Raw genomic sequence first — 21,319 nt, forward strand, 5'->3', positions numbered from 1 at the left:
CACACGCACGCACGCACGCACGCGCGCGCGCGCGCACACACACACACATGTTCGTATAATAATTTAACAATTACGGCATCTCCGTTTTTCATCGCTCCATATCGATCCCGATCCGTGTGCCTCTCCCTTCCGTCCTTCGAGCGTCAAGCCGAGCATCAGGCCCAACCGCTCGATTAATTATCTGTAAATATAGCGTTGTATCATGACTCATATGATATTTATGATTAAGCTCGAGTGTATCAAGGTTTCCAATAAAAATACAATAGAATAGAATAGGACAATAAGATTGTAACGTATCCTATCTCTGATATTTGTATCTCACGTTCTTTTATAATTTCTTATTATTTTATTATAATGGCGAGATGACTTTGTGAAATTAATGACTATGTTAAAAACGACCCTGCGCTAATTTACATCTCAACTTGGTTTTATACACATATTTTATATATATATATATTCATGATATATTATACAACTTAATATATGAAGAACATTATACGTGTTCTTTCCACTGTATACGTTTATTTCATGTATTTCGTGCACTCGCGGGAGATCCGAAAATCAACGTGAAGGAGCGAGGCTCTACCTGATCCGATGTTGAAAAATTCGGGATATTACGGGGCACAATGGTCACGGAACGGAACAAATCGTGTTTCTCAAACAGCGCATTCATCTTGGACGGGACGGATCCGACCAAAAACCACCGGGCGATCGCCGCAAATGGGATGCCCGCGGTGAAAAGTGAAAACTCCACGCAATATCTCAACTGCAGAACGAACGGCGACCGTCATTTATCGCGCTCGATCCCTCGATAACGAAAGAAAAACGCGGCAATCGTCGACCGGCTCCCGATGCAACCGACCAAGGAGAAACAGTATTCGAGAACGGCTTCCGCTTTAATTATTTATAACAGATGCTGGTGATGGATGGTCGGGTATTAACGTGTGAATTTAGGGCACTCATCGTGCAAGATTGAGGACCCGCGATATCGGTTGACAGAAGAGAAGGATCGACATAATACACGAGCAATGATGATTCTGAGATGTGATACGGGTGGAAGATCTCGAGGCAGCGGAATAAATTATACAACATATTTCAATAAATAACGTTTACTTTCATTTTCTTTTTATGAGATCTTTACGTACATATTAAATAAACTTAATCATTAGCTAACTTTTATTAATTATTATAATGATTATAATGAGATATACTCGATGAAGGTACTGTAGTTGTATAATACGCGACATAAAGTATACTCGGTAGAATCTATGTCACCGAACGTTGCTGAAACAACGATGCAGAAGAGACAATGGACGTTATGACACCGCGCGAATTTCGATGTCTCTTGATTCTTTCTGAAAGAGAGGCGTTACCACTGTTGATCTTGTGGCGCAGCAAAAGGGCAATCAGCTGCAGTAACGAACTGTCTCGCCCGCCTACCATGCGGTAATTAATCAAGCCACAATAAATTAATTGCCGCTCCGGCAGGAATTAATTGCCATCCAGGCAATAATTATGGCTAACGCAGAAATAATTATCGTGCACCTCGGCAGAGCGTTGATCCTCGCCCGACGATAATCCGCTCGTAATTCGATACACAGGTATATCACGATCGATCGTACTTTGTACGAGGACCCTTGTGAATCCAATTTAATTTCAACAACGCGATAAATAAATCACTCGAAGACTTTGTGACGACGTCCGGATAGAATTGACATTTCTCTGTGAAAAAAACAGGGACGTATAAATTGTGTATCATAAATTATGCGTTGAATTATAATCTGCTACCATCGCGTTGGTGACCACAGAAAAGTACAATATTTTTATAATGTTTTTTTAATTGCAACGTGAAAATAAAAAAAACGAAAATTAAGATAAAAAGATAATTATTATTAATTTCGCTGTATCCAGTTTTATCATCACACGCAATTTCTGCTTAGGAAGCAAATGCAAACGGAAACCGATGTTTCCCAGGAATTCATCATTCGCTCGGAGAGATGCATACGTGCATGCGCGAACATGCAAGAACGAGAGGAGAGGAAATAGGCCAGAGAGAGAGAGAGAGAGAGAGAGAGAGAGAGAGAGCTAGATAGACAGGGAGCTAGAAAGAAACAGAGAACGAAAATCGAGAGACAGGTAGGACCGCGCGGAGGGGAAGGGGCGGAGGGCGGATATCAAAATGAAATCTCACAGGCTAATAAATACTCGGTTATCGCGGGTAATCGAGTTATCGCGCGATACGGAGCCCGGAGGGCGGAGTTTACCGGGTACGAACCACCAACACACCCTTGATCCGCGCCGCGCGCGCACTGCGCACGCTGCGGGGCCCGGTATCCCCTTACTTTAACCATGTGCCACCGTGTGTATCCCCCCGCGTGATATCCCGACACCATGCGCCTTGTATATACACACCCAATAAAGTAGAGGTGTGGACTGCCGAGATAGCGCCCGGCGGAAGTTACGTTCGGCTGCGATCGTTCTCCCGGGCCACGTCGTACCCAGTTTCTCGGATTATCTTGAAGCGGGTTCAGTTCCGAGTCAAGAGACCGGTGATGTATGACCGCGCGGCTGTAAATTGACGCGCCTCCCCATGTAAATGGCGATCAAACGAAATCCCCGTAAAATGAAGCAGATCGGACGGTCAGATGATTTTTTTTCCTGCTCCTTAACGAGTAATCGGCCGAGAGATTTTCACTTTGAATGCCACACGGGAAAAAAAGAATATGAGAGAATATATTATTGATTATCTCCGATGAAAGGAAAGGATAAGTGCGCGCGGCGATGAGACGTCTCCTCTCCTCTCTGGATTCTTCAAGGAACATAATTATTTTACTTGAAACTTCTTATTATTTATTATTGACTGTAGCAGTGCACATTGAACGATTCAATGGCGGCCTACTTAGCAGTCCTGTGTGCTTGCTATTTGAGCTCGGAGCCCGGCAAAAATGTCAGACTATCAGCCGCGAGCAATATCCCGCTATCTTCTATCTGAAAGAAACGCTTCACCTTTGCTAGACAATGCGATTGATTAAATGATATCGCTTCCAATCGAATCGCTTCGTTGACCGTAGCTGCCTGTTTCTCGTTGCGGGTCATAAATAAGATTGTCGGCCGTTCGCCAGACACCGCACAGATACTCCACCGTCAGATAAGTCTGATAGATGCACCTCGGTGATTTCCTTCGCCGGTATAACTCCCGGGCCTTCTCGCGTGATCCCACGAAATTTAGCGCCCGCGGCGCGGTGCGTTATTACGAACCGGGGCGATTTGCAACACCGCCTCATTTAACTGCGAATGACGATTCCGCCGGGCGATCCCTTCCGGACTTTTCTTAATAACGCACGACGCGCAGATTCCAAAGCGAATCTGATAAAGTCTCCATTGTCGATCTCCCGCCGTAATTCATTTGCTAGCACGGTCCCGCGACGGCCAATAATGTTCGTTATTATTGCGATGCGGCGCGACTCTGTGTATCCGCCTTATCAAACGACGGGCAATTTGTCCATCTCGCGGTTCTATCTAAACGTCCAATTAATAATAATTTAATTACATTATGCCGTCCCCTCCCCCCCCCCCGCCCCGCCAACTTTCCCGGAGCTCGACTGTCAGCCGAGTCGAATTAATGATTTGTAAGATTTAATTCGCCATAATTTATGTGCGAAGGGAAACTAATTAAGGAAGAATTCTATCTGTGGATCAGCAAAGCGCGCCTCAATTAATTGCATAAGCAGCAAATCTCTCATTACTTTGTTATTTATATGAATTTAATCGCGTCGAAGAAGGTAACACGTTCAGACGTGGAAAGGATCGTGAATTCTCTCTGAAGTGTAAATAGGTACGCTGATGTACCATTACCGTTCAATTGAAAAGCGTATTAAACATTGTAAGATGTAATGAAAGGTAAGGGGAAAGAGAAACGGTTTGAAAAACAACTGATAGTATAGTATCCTTTCCTGTTTCTCGCAGCAGGCCGCTTATCAGACTCAAATTGGCGCCTTCTTTGCCATGCTAATGCCGCCGAGTAGCCCGATACTCGAGAAATCGATACGTACGCACGGTAACAGGGACGCAGTCTGCCGTTCGAACCGCTCAATGTCTTTCCAACTACTTGATTCAGTCCAAGCGATAAAAAAAAGACGTTGAAATAATCATAGATATGATCTTTCTAAATCCGTACAGAAGAAATCCGACGAAGTTGTTTTATTAAAAATTTCGGTCACGTTATTCGCTTTTGAGATTGTTGCACCCAAGTGAATATATAGGAATACCGTAAATCAAAGTAAGCGGAAAATTATGAGACGTTCTATGGCTAAGTTAATCTTAGTTTACCACATATTATGCGTTTCACACAGACACGTCGTATATCATATTAAGGACAGTTTCTCAGCCTTAATATGCATCGCCAATTACGCGGAGCATAAATTATGGTTTCATTAAGCGGATCTGTATCTATACGAAATGCAAATAATACGCCTGCCACAATTAAAATAAAACTTGAGCTCGCGATAAAAATCGGCGGCGCGGAATTAGTCAACTAGGGCGTTAAGGTGCAAATTATGCAAATTGAACCGTTCTTGTGAAGGATGTGCTTACGTGTTACGCGATGCTGGACTGCACCGTTGCGGCAAGTATAATTCCTTATAATTATAGGAATAAAAATTCCGCACTTGTCAATTAATTAATATATTTTCATAAGATAGAATCGCCTCGTTATCGGAGTACCGTAATGTTGGGAAATGATTTTTGTTCTTGCAATAAATACACGATGGTTTACTAATTCTCGCCATGAATTGTTGCTTACTGCAAGATTATTATTATTTACTATTCCAATTTTCAATTAAAAAATTGTCGTTTAGTGACCATTTTACTTCCAACCAAGCAGTCGTAATTTTATAAAATTTTATATCGACAACACTAATATCTCAGTAAAAGAAGCAGAAATATTAAATTCAAATAAGAGTCGATAAATTTCTACCGTGTCGATCGACCCTCCTCGGCACAGTGAGTCCGCTCCTGGGAAGGGTGCATCAGCTCGTTCCACGAAAGCGAGTTGCATCCTCCCGACGAATGAGAGCAGCCGCTTACGAATTAGCGAGCGCAGCGAGTCCCGGCTAACTTACAGGGTGTATCTAAGCGGAGGCCTTAGGGATACTAACGAGCGCGTGGACGCTCGTTAAGGCGAGAATGCAGGGTAGCCCGCGTTAACGAAATTTACGAAGCCAACCGCCAGTAACGAGTTCGAGGCTGGAGTACATGTTGCAAGCGAGAGGATATCGCCGAGGCCGCTCGATCCTGCGATCGCGGCTGTTAACCGGCGCGATCCTCTTTTTTCCCCCCGTCATTACATGTTCTATACACCGCGATAAAGCTACATGTTTCGCGGTTCTTTCTCTTTTTTTTTAGTCTTGCTCGCGAATATCCTTCCCCGTCAATTTCATCGAAATTACGACGCGGTCTCTCAATCTTCGCTCAACGATGATACGTTTTTAACTGGTCGTACGTCCCCCGAGAAAGCGAAGACGGAAAAAATGAAATATTGCCGTGAAAGGGGTGGAATGAGAACAAAGTGGACACGCAAATACCGTGGTGTACATCACGCGTTGTACATGCGCGAAATAATTCGCGCAGAGAGAGAGAGAGAGAGAGAGAAGTTTATCTGGAATATTGAATTGGAAAACTAAGCAAGGCAAACACGTCTCCCTTGTTCTGTAACGAGAATAATTGCAATTTCATTTTAATAATTAACACAAATGGCCGGGATAATATATTGAGAACAAATGATTGAATGGAGAGGGTTTAGTCAAGACCACCCTCTTCTCATTCGTTTCTCGATAAACGTCGAGTTGGCAATAAAATTTATGAGGTGTCAACGCGCCGCCGACAATACGTATTATCACGGGTCTTTTTAATGCCGGTAGATTTTTATTTAAGCGCTGCTCGAGGGGTGCATGAAAACGCACAGCTGCGAATGGTAGTGTTGCCGAGGTAGTGGAATCAAAATTTCTTAGAGGATGTGTTATAGAATCTGCCGAAATGCGTAGAAAGGCAAAAAAAAGCATCCCAAAGACGCCTGTCTAAAGGCCACAAGCGATTTTCATCGAGCAAGATGATTTATACGAACCGATCTTACTCGTACAGCGTGTATTTACCATAACAACAAGTACCCTTCGACGTAAGCAGAAAATCTGCAAGATTGGAATTTATAATCTCATGGCTTTTTACTTTCAGTACATCCTTATTCGCATAAAGATCGACTTATAATGAGCTTCAACGATCGCCTCGGGATAATGTTGACGCGCGTCCGTGCTGCTTACTTAGCCGGGCGAAAAATGAATACATGATTCACGAGCAGTATGCACGCCACTCCTTCCCGAAGGAGAGAATAGGCATCCCAGGGAATCGATAGTCGAGTAATTCTATCGCTGCTTAGATGATTCGCGGTCTCTATCTACTTTGCATGCCTGTGTCACGCGAGTTGTACTCTTGACTTCTTTTCTAGGCCTTTTTTCGATAATCACGAAGACGGGGGATGTAATTATAGATACGATCAAACTGGAGTAGTTTCGATATTGCCTTTAAGTAAAAATATCCGGCTACCACATTTTTATTTTACATTCAATAGATGTTTGGTAAAGAATTAATAAGGGATAGTGTGCGTGCCGAGAAAGATGCAGATGCAAACCGAAAGAAGAGATCAGTAAAGTTGGAGCAAATTTAACAGGACTGAAGATATATGGGTTTACTCATTTAATCAAAAGAGATGCAACGAGGCTATCCGAGTTACCTGACGCTAAGCATTAGGTCACTTATGAACAGATAGAAGAATTAGAAAGAGCACACGGAACGTAGAAACAGACGGAATGGAACAAATAACGAGAGGAGCAAGCCGAGCGAGCCGAGCGTACAGGTCCAGCGGTGGTGGAAATAAAAGCGAGACAGACAGACACGGAGGGGGCAACAAAACGAGCCCCGACGGGAACGGAGTAGCGTGGACCGCGTGCTGGATCACCCATGGGCAGATACAGGACTCTCGGAAGAAACACGGAATACGTGCGCCGGAACACGCGGAATAAAGTCCATGCACAAGAGAAAGAGAGAGAGGGAGGCGACTGCAACTGCTCCAATGGACTCCGCAGTTGGCGATGTCAAAGCGGGAGGGGGTTCAGTCGTGCGAGGCTGGAACAACAGAGTGGGATAGCCTCCGTGTCGGAGCTGGATGGCAGGGGGGGGGGTGTGCGCGTCGCAAAGTAAAGGAGTGGTGGGAGCTGCCTATCAGACGAGTGCCTGAAACGTCGGCCGGTCGGAGTGGGGATCGATGGAGGCGGTCCAATGCGGCGAGTACGTACGTCAGCCGCCAGATGTCGAGCGATCACATCCCCTCACTCGCGTCCTCATCCCTTCAGAGTCACTTGATGGGCGTGCACGTTTATTGATACACGCCCAGAAACGCCCATCGCTGGCCCACCCGCCGCTTCCTCGCCGCAGACGTTTCGCGGCAAGCAACTGGACAACCAGGCCCGGTCCGGTTTCACGGCGTCGCACTACGGCTCCGTCGAAACCCGCGTCTACCAGCGCCGCGAAGGACTGCTTCACGTTTCCATCGGTTTCCACTCTGGGGCGACTCCGACCTTCTTATCTACGTCGCGGCCGTTATTTCCGTGCCGGTTGTGGACCGACTAGTATGGTGGAGGCGCGTCCGGTACACCGCCGTCGCGTTCAGGACGTCGTTGATCTTCGTACGGCTCTCAAGAGGCGTCCAACCGGTTCAAGATCCAACAGCATGTGAGAGTGCTTCGTGTTGGGACAGTATGACGAGGACTTGGCGTTCCGTACACTTTGTACGCGACAACGGAACATTTTCAAACAAAGTCTGGGACTACTTATAGAAGATTGTTTGTTTCGCAGATGAGTATATCAGATCTGCTCAAAGTAGTTTGTGGTGCAACACTGTCAAAAAGCCTATGGACAAGGACAAACCGAAGATGAAAGTGGGATGGAGTATAGATATTACTTGTGAGCGGTCCGCAAGACCGCCCGTCGGAATGAAGTCGAGTGAGATTACAGTTTAGTCAATTAAGCAACTCGCGAGAGGTTAAAGTGGTCGTCGGAAGTGAGATACCACGGAAAAAATTGATTGAGCCACAGGCTTGTCCTGGATCGTTACGTTACAGGCTCGCTACTTAATCATGTACGTAAAGAAGAAATAAGGAAGTTCTAATAAGTGATTAACCTACAAATCTGAAGATGACATCATTCATCACTACTGACGGAATGTTTCCGTAAGATAAATCGTGTAAAATGACATTAGATATAAAGAAAAGGTCACAGTAGGTTTAAGAAGACTCACTAGGGAGAGGAAGACATCATGGAAACACAGTCTACAAAAGTTCCATTGTGATCGCATTGAGAAAACTCAATTTATCACTGTGCGAGGTAGGTGTTTTCTGAGAAAAAGATGTCGAGTACGCTTCCGGAGGCGCCGATGGGTTTGGACTCGTCGGATCCGGAGGCCAGGTCAAACCACCTGATCTCGCAGCCGGATCAGGACTCGGAAGATGCGGATCAGACGCGAGTGGACAGCAACAACGCAGACAGCGACTGCGAGAGCGACACGAGCGAGGTGCTGAGTGTTGGTAGCGAACCAACACCAACCAGCGTAGCTGGAGTACGGGTGTGCGGCTCCATGAGGTACGAGCAGGAGTCTGCCAGCAGCCGGGGCGACTTCCGCGATGAAGAGAACACGAGGACATCGGCGACGCCGTCACCGTCTAGCTCCACTAGCTGCAACGACCTGTATTATCAACGCGCGTCCAGCAACCACGTTCAAGCACCGAGTCCACCCGGCTACAGCCAACCACCATCATCCCCTACAGCGTCTTCCGTCAGATCACCAGCTTCCTCCTCAGCTACCGCATCGTCGCCAGGTCGACCGGATGCTATCCAAGAGGCTATCGTACCCAGGTACCAGTCCAGTCACCAGCAACACCTTCTTTCACGGTACTCCACTAGGGAACCCGAGATACCCGACTATCCAGCACGGATCCAGCACGGTCTAGGCCACGAAATCGTTTATCCCACCGTGGAGAGGTTACACCGTACTCCGATAAGCGTTCCTCTAGTAACCAGACTCTCGTTGTCCCCGCCGTCGGCTATGACGGTCGCCGGACTTCAGGCGACGACGCCCGTTCTCCACTCGGCTGCATGTCGGGACCCGCGGGACACTACCTCGTTGATACCGCATCACAGCCAGCATCTGCATCACGCGAACGCCCACGCGCATCTGCATCAGGGCTCGCAGGTGCAGCACGTGCCGGCGAATCCCGTGCACCAGCATCGGCTCTCGGTCAGCAAGCTCCTGCAACGGGATCCCCCTAGCAGTCCGGCGTCGCCCGGCGCCCGAGAGGAGAACGGCCGCACCTTGCCGGCCGCGAATGGCGTGCAGAACACCATCAGCACCGGCAGCAACGGCAACCACCACCACCATCACCATCATAACAACCACAACAACAACAACAACAATAACAACAACAATCTGCAACATCAGGCGGGCCTGAAATTCAGTATAGACAATATCCTGAAGGCGGACTTTGGCAGGCGGATCACGGATCCCATTTCCCTGAAGAAGTCCCGGCCTAAGAAGGTGGCTGGCTCGAGACCGATCGACCTGACGAAAGACTTTCTCGAGTCGTCCTCCGACACCTCCGAGAGGAGCAGCTCGGAGACGACAACCACCACCACCAACGCTTCGCCAACCAGCGTTTCAGCTAGCAATCTAACGTCCAACTCGACCGGAACAGGTGGAACTGATCCTTCGAAGTTGATGTGGCCAGCGTGGGTCTACTGCACCAGATACTCGGACAGGCCATCCTCGGGTAAGCCGTCAAAATTGTTGTGTTATTATCATTAGGTGTGCGATTTTCGTACGCGACATTGTTGCTCGTTTCGCTAGTGGTCTAGTGGCAATGATTCATCGCGAGGTATTTTAGCTGATAAGATTTGGCTGATAAGAGAGAGTTGTTTAAAAAAGTTATACATCAAGGTATGCCATAATTGATGAAATCTTCGGTGACCGCCCGTGTAACGCGTCACGACGACGCAACTTCGATTTATCACAATGGTGACGATGATTTACGTCGTTGTTGAAATACGACGGGTTCGCGTGGTCTCATAAAAATGCCGTGTATCTTGTATGGGATTTCGTATTAATGAGAATATAACGGTGAACATGTATCGTATAATAATGCGATTAATCAAAAAATTTATTTTCGCGCAACAGCGCAAACGTTCACGTGATGCGAGCTGATTATTTATCTGCACAGAGGTCTCTTAAATGTGCTTTCCACGAAACGTGGCTTAACGGTCGGAAAAATATCACAGCACGAAACGAGTTTTACGCGTTCATTGTTGGACCGGAGGAGATTGCTCAATACTCGTGGATAGCACCTCTCATTAAGGAGCGTATAATGGTTTTAAATACCGAATGAATAAATTTCTCAGTCAGAGAAGAGATATTTAACTGGGAGCAAGCGTTCCTCGCCATTGTGCGAACCAGGGAACGTTTGTTAAACGGCTGCGATTTACTACTGCCATACTGATCGTTGGACGGTACGCTTATTCGCGGAATCGGTTACCACGTTTTTAAAATAATAATTAATTAGCGAAATGCGCGCGATGCGGGTTCGTAGACGCGCGCGCACACAAGCGCGCGACCTGCATTTCGACACACACGTATTTGTCACACACCTGCGTGCCCGAGTGAGCGAATGGTGCAACTGTATAAATACGTAAGCTTGCTTGAAAGCGCGAGAGCATAATCTCATAATTCATAGTAAAACTGTCTTTTTTTTAACGCGTCTTACGTGTCTTCGGGTTGTTCTTGCGAAATGTAATAAATGATACGCGACCTTATCAGGTTCATAATTTAACCAAGACGTGACATGTTATTATCAGGAAAGAGTAACTTATCACCGGAGATCTGTGGATACGCGATCACGCGTGTGCCTGGTGCGTGCGTGGATCACCCGATTGCGCATATACCTGCGTGTACGTGGGACTTATTCGTAACGAAATGTAATGTATTACGGCACCTTTTACATTATTGACCGGACAGTTAATTATCATCTGCTCCGCGAAAGAACTATGTCGGCATTATTGCCGCGTTTTTGCAGCGCCGTGCAGATAGATGATCCTTTCAAGTGACACAGGAAAACGTGTAATTACTTTACTTCCCGGCCGAGTGCCGGCTTGATGAATGATAGAAAACGTTTCTTCGTGTCATTCATATCTGATATACGCTTATTGTCAGGAAACAATAGTTAAGCAGTCGAAGAAATAGTCGCTCTCTGCCTCATAAATCAAGTACGGCCATTTCTCACCCGGTATACCGGAGCAACAATTTCCGCGCGGGGCTCGTGTCATTGCGCAAAAATTCGGCAAATAAATTTGCATTTAATGGGGCGCGCTACGCGTCCGGAAGTTTAGCGTTACGTAATGTCACACGCGCAATTTCTAAGTTACAAATTCTTATATATGTATATGCCTCTTTATTTCGTCGCGAACGTTTCGTTAAGGCCTGATACATCGTCGAATACATATACGTACGCTTTTTATCGAGCCGATTTTGCAGACGGTCCCGAGACGGCGCTCTTTTTAATTACGCAATGCCGTGGATCCTTATTTGCCGGGACGATAATTCGACAGACGCACGACGCCAGCGCAAGGTGCTCTCGTCCTCCATCGAGACGATCCAAAGAGGATTTTTATTGCCTTCTTGTTCGCGAGTAATCGACACGAGATAACCGTTTCGAGCCTCGTATTAAATACAATTACAGAAAATGGAAAGCGGGATATATATATATCCAAAATATGAAAATTTTACACCTCATTTCCGCGTTTCATGCTTGATACGCTTTACACGATAAAATCTCACTAGACGAAGACCGCATCGCGGTGACTCTTCGTCGCGCGAGCCTTATAATTGTATCGCGGTTACATCTCATTCATTACATCAAACACCATGACGAATGGATAAACACTTACCAAGACAGAGAGAGAGAGAGAGAAATAAAGAGATACATTATTGGATCACGTTTTCCTATTATGTCTTTACAAGGCGTAATTTCGCGACGGGCAGATAAGAGCAGGTGGTTAAAACAACAACGCAGTAGAACCTAATTACCGTAAATGCACATGCCATTCCCGCGCGGCACGAGTTCATTGATATCACGGTCAACGCATTCATGAGTATTCTTTTCACGCGCTAGCGTGCGTAATGTTCGACGAAGCAAGCGATTTCTAAAAGTATTGCATCGACGTGGCGTGGCGAGGAAAAAGATAAAGTGACGGTTTAATCGTAGACGTACCGCTGCTAATCGCACGCAATCTACGGCACTCACATCTGCGGTAATTGGATATGGTTGATGAAGCGAAGTTTCTCTTCCATTACCGGTCACTTATCACGAGCGCAAGTCCAAAGTATCGGGTCGTCTCGCTGTGAGCCTCTCGCGATATCAAGTGTCAAGCATATTAACGTAACGTAGCGCAAGTTTGTTGTACTCGTGCATGCAAAAATTGACGTGCATGCACTTGCACTTTCAGGAACTTCTTCTCGCGATGGGATCTAAATCGTTTGGAAAATCGAAAGTCTTGCGTCACGTCGAAGGCGACGCTGCTTATTACACGCTTCGAGATTGAAGACAGTCGTCATTGACATGCAGTCATTCCCCTCATTCTTCTCTCTTCAGTGATCAGTGACAATAATAGAAACGACATCGACAGCCGTCCTCGTAAAGACCGAAAGTAAGGGAAAGGGGGAAAATATGGGTGACATCGACCGCTCCAAGTTACAATTCTAGAGCGAAACGCAATTGTAACGTGGGAAACCGTGCGAGGAGGGCGATCGATCAAGCGGCGTATTTACGCTCATCGCTCGGCTCGTCAACGAACATCGAGAACGAAGCTCGTAACAGTAAAATACCACCGAAATATCGCATAATTAAGTCCATGACGCGCTGAAATGGTCGTCGCTGTCGCGACCGGATACGCCGATACGCGTACACGCCGACGCTCTCGCGAGGCGCAATAAAGCCGGCGCGCCGGCGGTAACGTGCGCTAAAATCCATTTACGGAAAATTATGGCTAATTAGTTTCCCCGGTCGGGGTATGTATGTAGCATGGTACACGGCACGATTTCCGGTTAACGAGGCTCGAATTGGTGCCGCAGAGCGCGTCGCGAGAGGACGAGCGCGTTCATCGCGCCACGAGCGCGGGGGTGAGAATCTGAAAAATCTGCGCGGGCGTTTTATCGGGCTGACGCGCTGCATTAATGAGCATTGTCGATGAGCGATCTTGTGCCGCTGACGGGTCGAGTTGACGAGCGATTGCAACACGCGCAGTGCGACAGGAACGCGATGGAAATTTGGCCGCGCAAATTGACATTTGGCGGGTGCCGAGTTTTCTATTTTCCATTTTCTGCAATTGTATTTAATACGAGGCTCGAAACGATTACCTCGTGTCGATTACTCGCAAACAAGGAGGCAATAATAATCTCTTTTGTCTCGCTGGAGGACGAGAGTGCCATGTTGCATTGTGTGTGTCTGTTGAATTATCGGCAAATAAGGATCCACGGCGTTGCATAATTAAAAGAGCGCCGTCTCGGGACCGTCTGCGAAATCGGCTCGATAAAAAGCGTACGTATATGGACGCGACGATGTATCAGGCCTTAACGAAACGTCCGCGGCGAAATAAAGAGGCATTTAATTCGCGGATCTGGTTCTCGTGCATTCGTCTCCTCTCCTCTCCCTCTCTCTGTCTCTCCTCCTCTTGCACGCTCTTTTTCTTACGGCGATCGATGGAGAACGGGAGGGCCCGATATACGTACAACGTACACACAATTGGCATACGCACATTGTGCAGAGTCCCCGTTTGCTCCGTATCGGGCGGTCCCGCGGGATCCATCGATCTTATTAAGGGGATCCTGGAGTGGCCAGTGAACTCCGTCGCGGCGTCTGAATTACCGGCGGAATCGATGATTTTCCTGCATTTTCTTTTTATTGAATTCACAGAATGAAAAATCCTTTTCCACGATGAAAGTACACACAATAATGTAATGTGAAAAGCAGGACTTAACTTTCCAAACGGAAAAAAATCACAATTTTTTATTCAGCCACGATTTCACAGGCATACGTAGGCACGAAATGATCACGAATCTTTCTGCACTAATTACTTTTACACTAGGCTTCTAAACTCATTTCTAAAAGCTTCCCCATATTCTTTCCTTTTGTTCCGTCCTTGCGATTATCGAATTTTGGCCACACAAACTGCAAAACATTTATATTAAGAACATTAATGTACGAGGCGACGTTACAATAAGCCGATAATAAAACTGTAAATTTTTTTGTCGTTTTTAACATAAAGTCGAGTTTCGCTCGGTATATTTCTTTGTATACTTTAATCGTGGAGAAGGATTTTTCATTCTATACAATCATTAAAGAGTAATTAGTACAGTAAGATCGATCAATTCCGCCGGTAATACAGACGACTCCAGGATCCCTTTAAAGCTAAATCTCGATGGTGCCCCTCGTTCTCCGCGGCTGAACACGATAACAAACCGCGTACGTGGCCCCGCAGGCGGTTACAAAACCTATGAATGGCTTCCGTTCGTTCCAGATATCGTAAAGTGTATTTCCAGATGGGCGACGGCGTCTCGTCTCGTTCTCCGCGGCGTTTATCGCCGCGTACAACAAACGAGACCTCGCGATTGTATTCATAGATCCTCGACGTCGCGACGCTCAAATCGGACGCGATTTGCAGAAATTTCGACTTGCAGATTGATAAATCCTGCGGCGCAGGAACGATCGCGTAGCGGAAGAAACGCATTTTTCTCGGCGCGCGGCGAACGAAGAGTTGCACTCGCGCCGACACGCTATCATTATGCGTGCATCGACATAATCGCCTGTCAATTCCCCGCGTCACGCTGTTAATTGCGTAACAACCGCAGGGCAGCTTCCGTTCGGCCAGGCAGCGTCGGCCTGCAGGACAGCGAAAAAGCGAGGTCTCAGAGTTCTTCTTGCGCTCGCTCGAAGAGGTTTCATCATCCGAATGAAATCCCGCCTAACGACCTATTAATGACTCCGGTAATTATCGTTCTTGTCGGCGATAGTATCGTCCGTGGTCCATCGCGCGGATCAAACTCTTTTTTCGGCCACGCGCACAAGCACAGAAAATTAGATCCCGGTTGAAAGGGGCGGACGATGGCAAACGCGCCTCGCCGATGTGTCCAAAAGTTGTTTAACGCGTCTAACGCAGTCCTAGGTTCCTCATGTAAAATTCCATCAATGAATACAGAGGACGATTCGTCAGGCGTAAATGGGAAGGATTAAAGTTGGCTGTCAGTAAAAAGTCTCGAGCGTAACTCCGTCCGATCGATTTCATCCCAATTATGTTACAATACAAAGGGATTACGTACACGCATACATTATTTAAAAAATGTAACATGTCTCTCTTGAATTTACGAGCGATGCGTGACGCGTTTCCTTTTATTGGACACGCCGTTTGACATCCGCTGCCTCGTTCGTTGTCCCGCCTCGTAACATTCGCGTATCATCGCTCGCGTCGCGTCGCCGCGCCGTGGAATTAATTAATAGCTGAGTCAATATTAGTCAGCTATCCCGCGAGACATCGTCGTGCCGGAGAATCCGTCTGACGCGTAAGTTGGTGTACGTGTAGCGCGATTAGCGGGGCCGCGCGGATGGTGGATGGCACCGCGGGGGATCCATTTGCTGGATCCGGAATGCCTCTCCCCCCCCTCCCCCGTGCCATTCAAATATCCACTGACTTATGGGCGTAACTTGGCACGAAGCGAGCTTTTACACGGCCGCCGCGGAGATAAGCACCTTCCTCGTTGTCCGCATCCCACCATCCTCGTTCGCGGATCCGAGAGATCGAGTACGATCTTCCTGTAGTACACGCGCATTTAAAAGAGCCCGCTTGAAAAACCGACACGGCAACGCTTCCCATAAATCTGGCAGGCAGTGTCGGCCTGCCGGGAAAAGACGCAAGATTGTAATGCCGCGATTATTCACGCGCGAAATATGAACTCCGCGCTGTCAACACGTTTGCTCGCGCGGCAATGCAACAATCTGCAGTTTCACGTAGCCGCAGTGGTGAACGTTTGGCATCTCGTTAACGTGAAAATCTGCGGAAACGTCCACGCGATCGAGAATAATTCCGCGGTAGCGGAGCTGACCAGGCGGAACGATATCAGCAAGCTCTCATGGACTTCAAGGCGCTTGTCCAACCGCGATTATCGATCTCCTAATCTTAACACATTAGTTAATAAATAAATAATTAAAAGGCGCGATGTTAATAGGGGTGAACGATGATCGCGCGATATCGCACGGCGATAACGGTGTCTAACGCATTATCAGGATGCATTGAATGGAACGGCCGCGGAGAGACGGTTGCGAGAGTGTGTCTTCAATTAGAAATTGTTTACGTATAGTGGCCTCGCGCTATATGTATAGCGCGGTTAATAAGCGACGGAAAGAATGAGTCCGCTAATGAGCCGGCGAACGAATTGACGGACAAGCGGTCCGTGGGTGTAACGCGAGGCACACGCGGCCGATTACGTGTTTAGAAATTGGGTCCGCCGCTAATCGGTATCCAGAGAGGCGTAAAGGATCTATCGGTGAAAGGAGATCGCAGCGCGGATCGATCTAACGCGCACGACGAAACGCGATGGTGCATAAATAAGCGCGATATAATGCTATCAGAATCGTGATCCAAGGAATGCCACGTTTAATTCTGATTTCGGAGAAGTTTATGGCTGTCGTGAATTTATGAAAATTTCTAAACCTTAGGAGAGATCGATTGTGTGCGTATATGCCGATAAGTGTAAAAACATTAATTAATTAACATCTTGAATTAAGGAGGAACGCATGAATCCCTAATCACACGTTGATTCTTGAACGCCGCACACAGAAATTTTCCAAGTGGTGCAGAGATCCTGATCAGAATGCCGAAATTTGTCCCAACATTGGTACATCGCGCCAGATACCAATCAGAATTCCATTTTTATCCCAATTTTGGTAAATCTACCGATTAGCGAACCCACCTCCTATCACCTTGTCCTTGACATATATTATAGAGGTCACCCTCCTGAGTGACCTTCAAAAGGTTTTAGCCGTCGGTCGTTGTTTACTAAAAAGTTATTAACAAAAGAAGTTTAATGATTTTGCACGAATTTTTAGCCGTCCACAACAAGCAAAAGGTTATATTTTCCGAAACTGGAACCCCGGACACATACGCTCGGTTTCAGCCCGCTTCGCGGGAGGGCGGGGGGCGGGGGCTTCGCCCCCCGCCCCCCGCCAGAACCAGTGTAACAGATTTTACCGTACATATTTTGATCACCTGGTACACGGCACGGATTCCGGCGGGGGGGGGGCGAAGCCCCTGCCCCCTGCCCTCCCGCGAAGCGGGCTGAAAACGAGCCGTCCGAGGCTCCAGTTTCGGAAAATATAACCTAACCAGGTTAGGTTAGTGTAGGTTAGGTTAAAGCAGAGAATACTTTGTATTTAACTGTTTATGCTTTTGGTTAAAGTGAAGAATACTTTGTACTTATATTAAAAGAAACTATTCTATATATTAACGATTCACTGCTTTAAATGACTTTCCTTCCTTCGTTCATATACATATTCGTCTTTTATATCTTTCAATATTCAAAATAACTACTATATTTGCAAAATTTCTTTTGTTAATAACTTATTCATAAACAACGATCGACGACTAAAACCTAGTGCGGGTTATTCGGGAAGGTGACCTTTGTAATATATGTCAATATTATGTTCTTGGTTCGCGTAGACAGCTGAAAATTCGTGCAAAATCATTAAACTTCTTTTGTTAATAACTTTTTAGTAAACAACGACCGACGGTTAAAACTTGCACAATGTTACTTAGAAGGGTGACCTCTATAATATATGTCAAGGACAAGGTGATAGGAGGTGGGTTCGCTAATCGGTAGATTTACCCCAATTTTTTATCGATAATGATTTTTATTCCAATTCAGCAATGAATTGCTACGTGTAATTAGGAAGTTACTCTTCCTCTGTAATTTTTCCAAATCTTGATCTTTCTTGCGCGTGCAATATATGCATCGAACCATAAAAATTCGTAGCAGAGCGCACGCTGGTGCTCGTCCGCGGGATTTACACGCGTGACGATAAGACCGCGCGGGCGTAGGTGTCTCGCGGGAGGAAGCTGTTTGTCGTTCGCCTTTATAGACGGAAATTATATACCCGCGTCTCTCATGACACCAATCACGGATTCTTATAACCGTTTCATACGCGCGGGGCTCCGATGCGTGACACGTGCAGTAAATTCGTGGAAGCTCTATTTGAGAGAATGGCTCGTTCAGAGAATCGTGTTCAATGATTGCCGTTACAACCGTAACGTTACGTCCAGTGCGAGATAAATTTAATCTGCGCCGTGTATTCTCGTATCTCAATCTTTTGTGTGTGTGCGCGTGTGTTTATGATTATTATTAGGTCCTATGTGTGTTGCTCTCAATAATCCGTGTCCATGTCGTCGGTAACGGTTGCATAAAATTATCTTTATATAGCCGACATCGCGAATTTTATGATTCGCCCGATGACGTATGCTGCGAGCCTTCTTCGGATGGCAAAATAAAAAAAACTACTCCTAGCTGTTACTAAAGTTTTTCGAAATACCCGCACGCGGAAGAGAGCGGCGTTTCCTTCCTCCTGATGAATCCCGCGCCTGGTAGATCGTGCCTTCTGGAGGACATCAATCACTTCTCCGGTCGCACACGGACACATCGAAGCGCTCGTAAATGCACGCGGCGGAATAATACGCGCGCTTTAACCGGCCGTTGTCGTCAACAACGGCGGCACAACAAATTCACGCGCAAACACAACAATAGCTCGGACGTGACGATGCCGAGTGACTCGAATAAAGATCATTAATCGAGAACTTTGCCTCCCGAGACGCTCTCAGAGCCCTCGGTCAGCTCCTATTCACTAATGTATCCTTAGGTAGGCTTTATGGGGAAACTTTGGTGGTTTGGTAGTCGCTCGAACAGAACACGTCGATCGCCTCGCAAATAATTCACGAGAGGAGAAAGCGCTTAGAACGCACGAAAGTGGACCTGCCGTCGCTCCGGGACGACCACGACGTACGGAATGATCGCGTCTTTACTTGGCCGCCTTGTATCTGGACGTGCGACTAATTTAGCTCGTGGTCACGTAAGTCCCGAGCGCGTCACGACGGCTCACATTATAATACCGCTCGCATCAGGCTCGGTAATGATTTTACACGTGCACGTTCCCTCATTTGCGCTCATTGTACAAAATGAAAATTGTCGATGGACGCAACCGCGCGTTTCGAATTACATATTAGGAGCCGCGAGAAACTTGACCGGTCCAAGTCAGCCGTCGTACGTAGCCTCGATGAGGCTGACCAGTCGATCTTCCTTCAGAGATTCATTAGACTCGACAGGCTCTGGAGAATTTTCGAAATGAATTTTTCTAATCAGAATAATTAGTTTTGTTCCGCCAGGATAAATCAATAACTTTCCTTTACTTGACGATCTGGCAATTTATTGGCATTTTATTTTTCTAAATTTATTTATTTTTTGTTGCACTTAAACCAAGAGCTTCGTTAGCTGGTCCCCGCAGCTTGCAAATTGATCTTTAATTACTCGTCATTAATGATTAATCATTATTGGATAATTCCATTGCACGTGCTATCACGCGTGTAAGACGCACGTGAGTAACGGCGCGGAGTGACATTCTTATCAACCTTGAAACAAAACCGACACCATTTGGCTTGGAGACGGTTGACCATTTAGAGCGTGTCAATCACGCCGCGACCCCTGCTCGCAGGAACTGCTCATGGACACGAGGAAGCGGTCGAGCGCACAAATGCGGGCCGGAAGTGGTCCTGTCGTCGACAACAACGACATGATGAACGTGTCTTCGCCTCTGCGTGCGGAGAACGTGTGCGCTCTTCCTCTCTCTCCCTCCCTCTCTTTTTCTCCCTCAATCCCGGGGTGTGGGTGCATTATGCGGTCCCGTTGCGTTGAAAAGAGGGACTTACACGCGTACGTGGGTGGGCCGTGGCCGCCGCCTCGTGTCATGGGACTCTTCGAGCGCGACACGTGGCACCGCTGAGAGATTCGGTAAATTATCGGCGAGCCTGCAGAAAATCCACGGCTTTCTCTTTCGCTCTCTCCCCTTCTTGCATCCGCGGTTTCTCTCTTCTCCGCCTCGTTGCCTTCCTTTGCGCGCGCGTAACGACTGTATTAAGGAGATACGCGGATAGCTGGATCGCTCGCGACACACGTATATACATGCGTATATGTACATATATGTAGGTGACGACCATTGTCGCACGTTGTCTCTAGCGAGATAATCGGATTTGTTAACGCCCACCTAAAATCGAGTACTCGTAAGCTGTCTGGTACACGCTGACGTTTATATACGCACGCTCGCGTAGGAACGTGCGGATCTCCACGTTGAATCGTGCGAAAGCATGGGAACGTCTCAATTCGAGTTCGTGAAACGGGCGATTTTCATTTCTTGAACAACCGGCCCGGATGTTCGAAAATTGTGTCATACGCCGAAACTTGCCGAAAAACAACCTGGCGTGACAGGAATAAGTTTTCTGTCGACGTCGTTAACAGCGCTCGAAAGAGGAAGCGAGGGAAACGATCGGGCATGCGAGACACCGCTCTTAATTGGACTTATCGTATTGGCTGCCGTTCGCTTTGAGATATCTATATTTCGTTCGTCGATAATTCCGGTGAGGAGAAGAAAAAGACAACCACCGTGGTGGTAATGGATGACATCATTACGACGAGGGGTAGAATATTTATGGAAGACGGAAGACGGAACCGGTCGGGCGGGTTCGCGCGCTGGACGGAGACGAGCGTAGTCAAAACCGCGCGACGCGATCGGCCGATCCATTCGCGTGCGCCGCGCCGATCACAAGTGTTTGCGTGTGCCCATTGTTAACGAGATTGAGGAAACTATTAGCAGCGGTGGCACAGATACGGCACAGAGAGACGTACGTACATACTGCATACCGTAGCTCGTGCATTTCGGCGCGCCCTCGCACGCGAGCGAGGCATCGCCGCGCGTAACGGTGGAGAAATGCACGTACATTTGCGCGTAACGACGGCGGCCCCCATTAACAAATACGATTGCGGGCGCAATCGCGCGTTTACGAGCGATTACAAGGACCCGGGCCCCGTCAATTATCGCAGTACCCCGCAATAAAAACCTCCTCGCCACTCCCGGTGCCT

General features: G+C 47.2%; 1 protein-coding gene across 2 annotated transcripts in view; it reads left to right on the forward strand.

The window, feature by feature from the left end:
• The first annotated feature begins 7,487 nt into the window (after positions 1–7,487).
• The window catches only part of LOC105286591 (muscle segmentation homeobox), a 90,894-nt gene continuing 77,062 nt past the window's right edge, over positions 7,488–21,319 (forward strand). For both annotated transcript variants that reach the window (XM_026973145.1, XM_026973146.1), the window contains exon 1: positions 7,488–9,872. In XM_026973145.1, the coding sequence (XP_026828946.1) occupies positions 8,456–9,872 (1,417 nt within the window). In that variant the 5' untranslated portion in view covers positions 7,488–8,455. The remainder of the gene's footprint in view (positions 9,873–21,319) is intronic.

This window comes from Ooceraea biroi, chromosome 10 (assembly GCF_003672135.1).
Source record: "Ooceraea biroi isolate clonal line C1 chromosome 10, Obir_v5.4, whole genome shotgun sequence".
NCBI classification, from domain to species: Eukaryota; Metazoa; Arthropoda; class Insecta; order Hymenoptera; family Formicidae; genus Ooceraea; species Ooceraea biroi.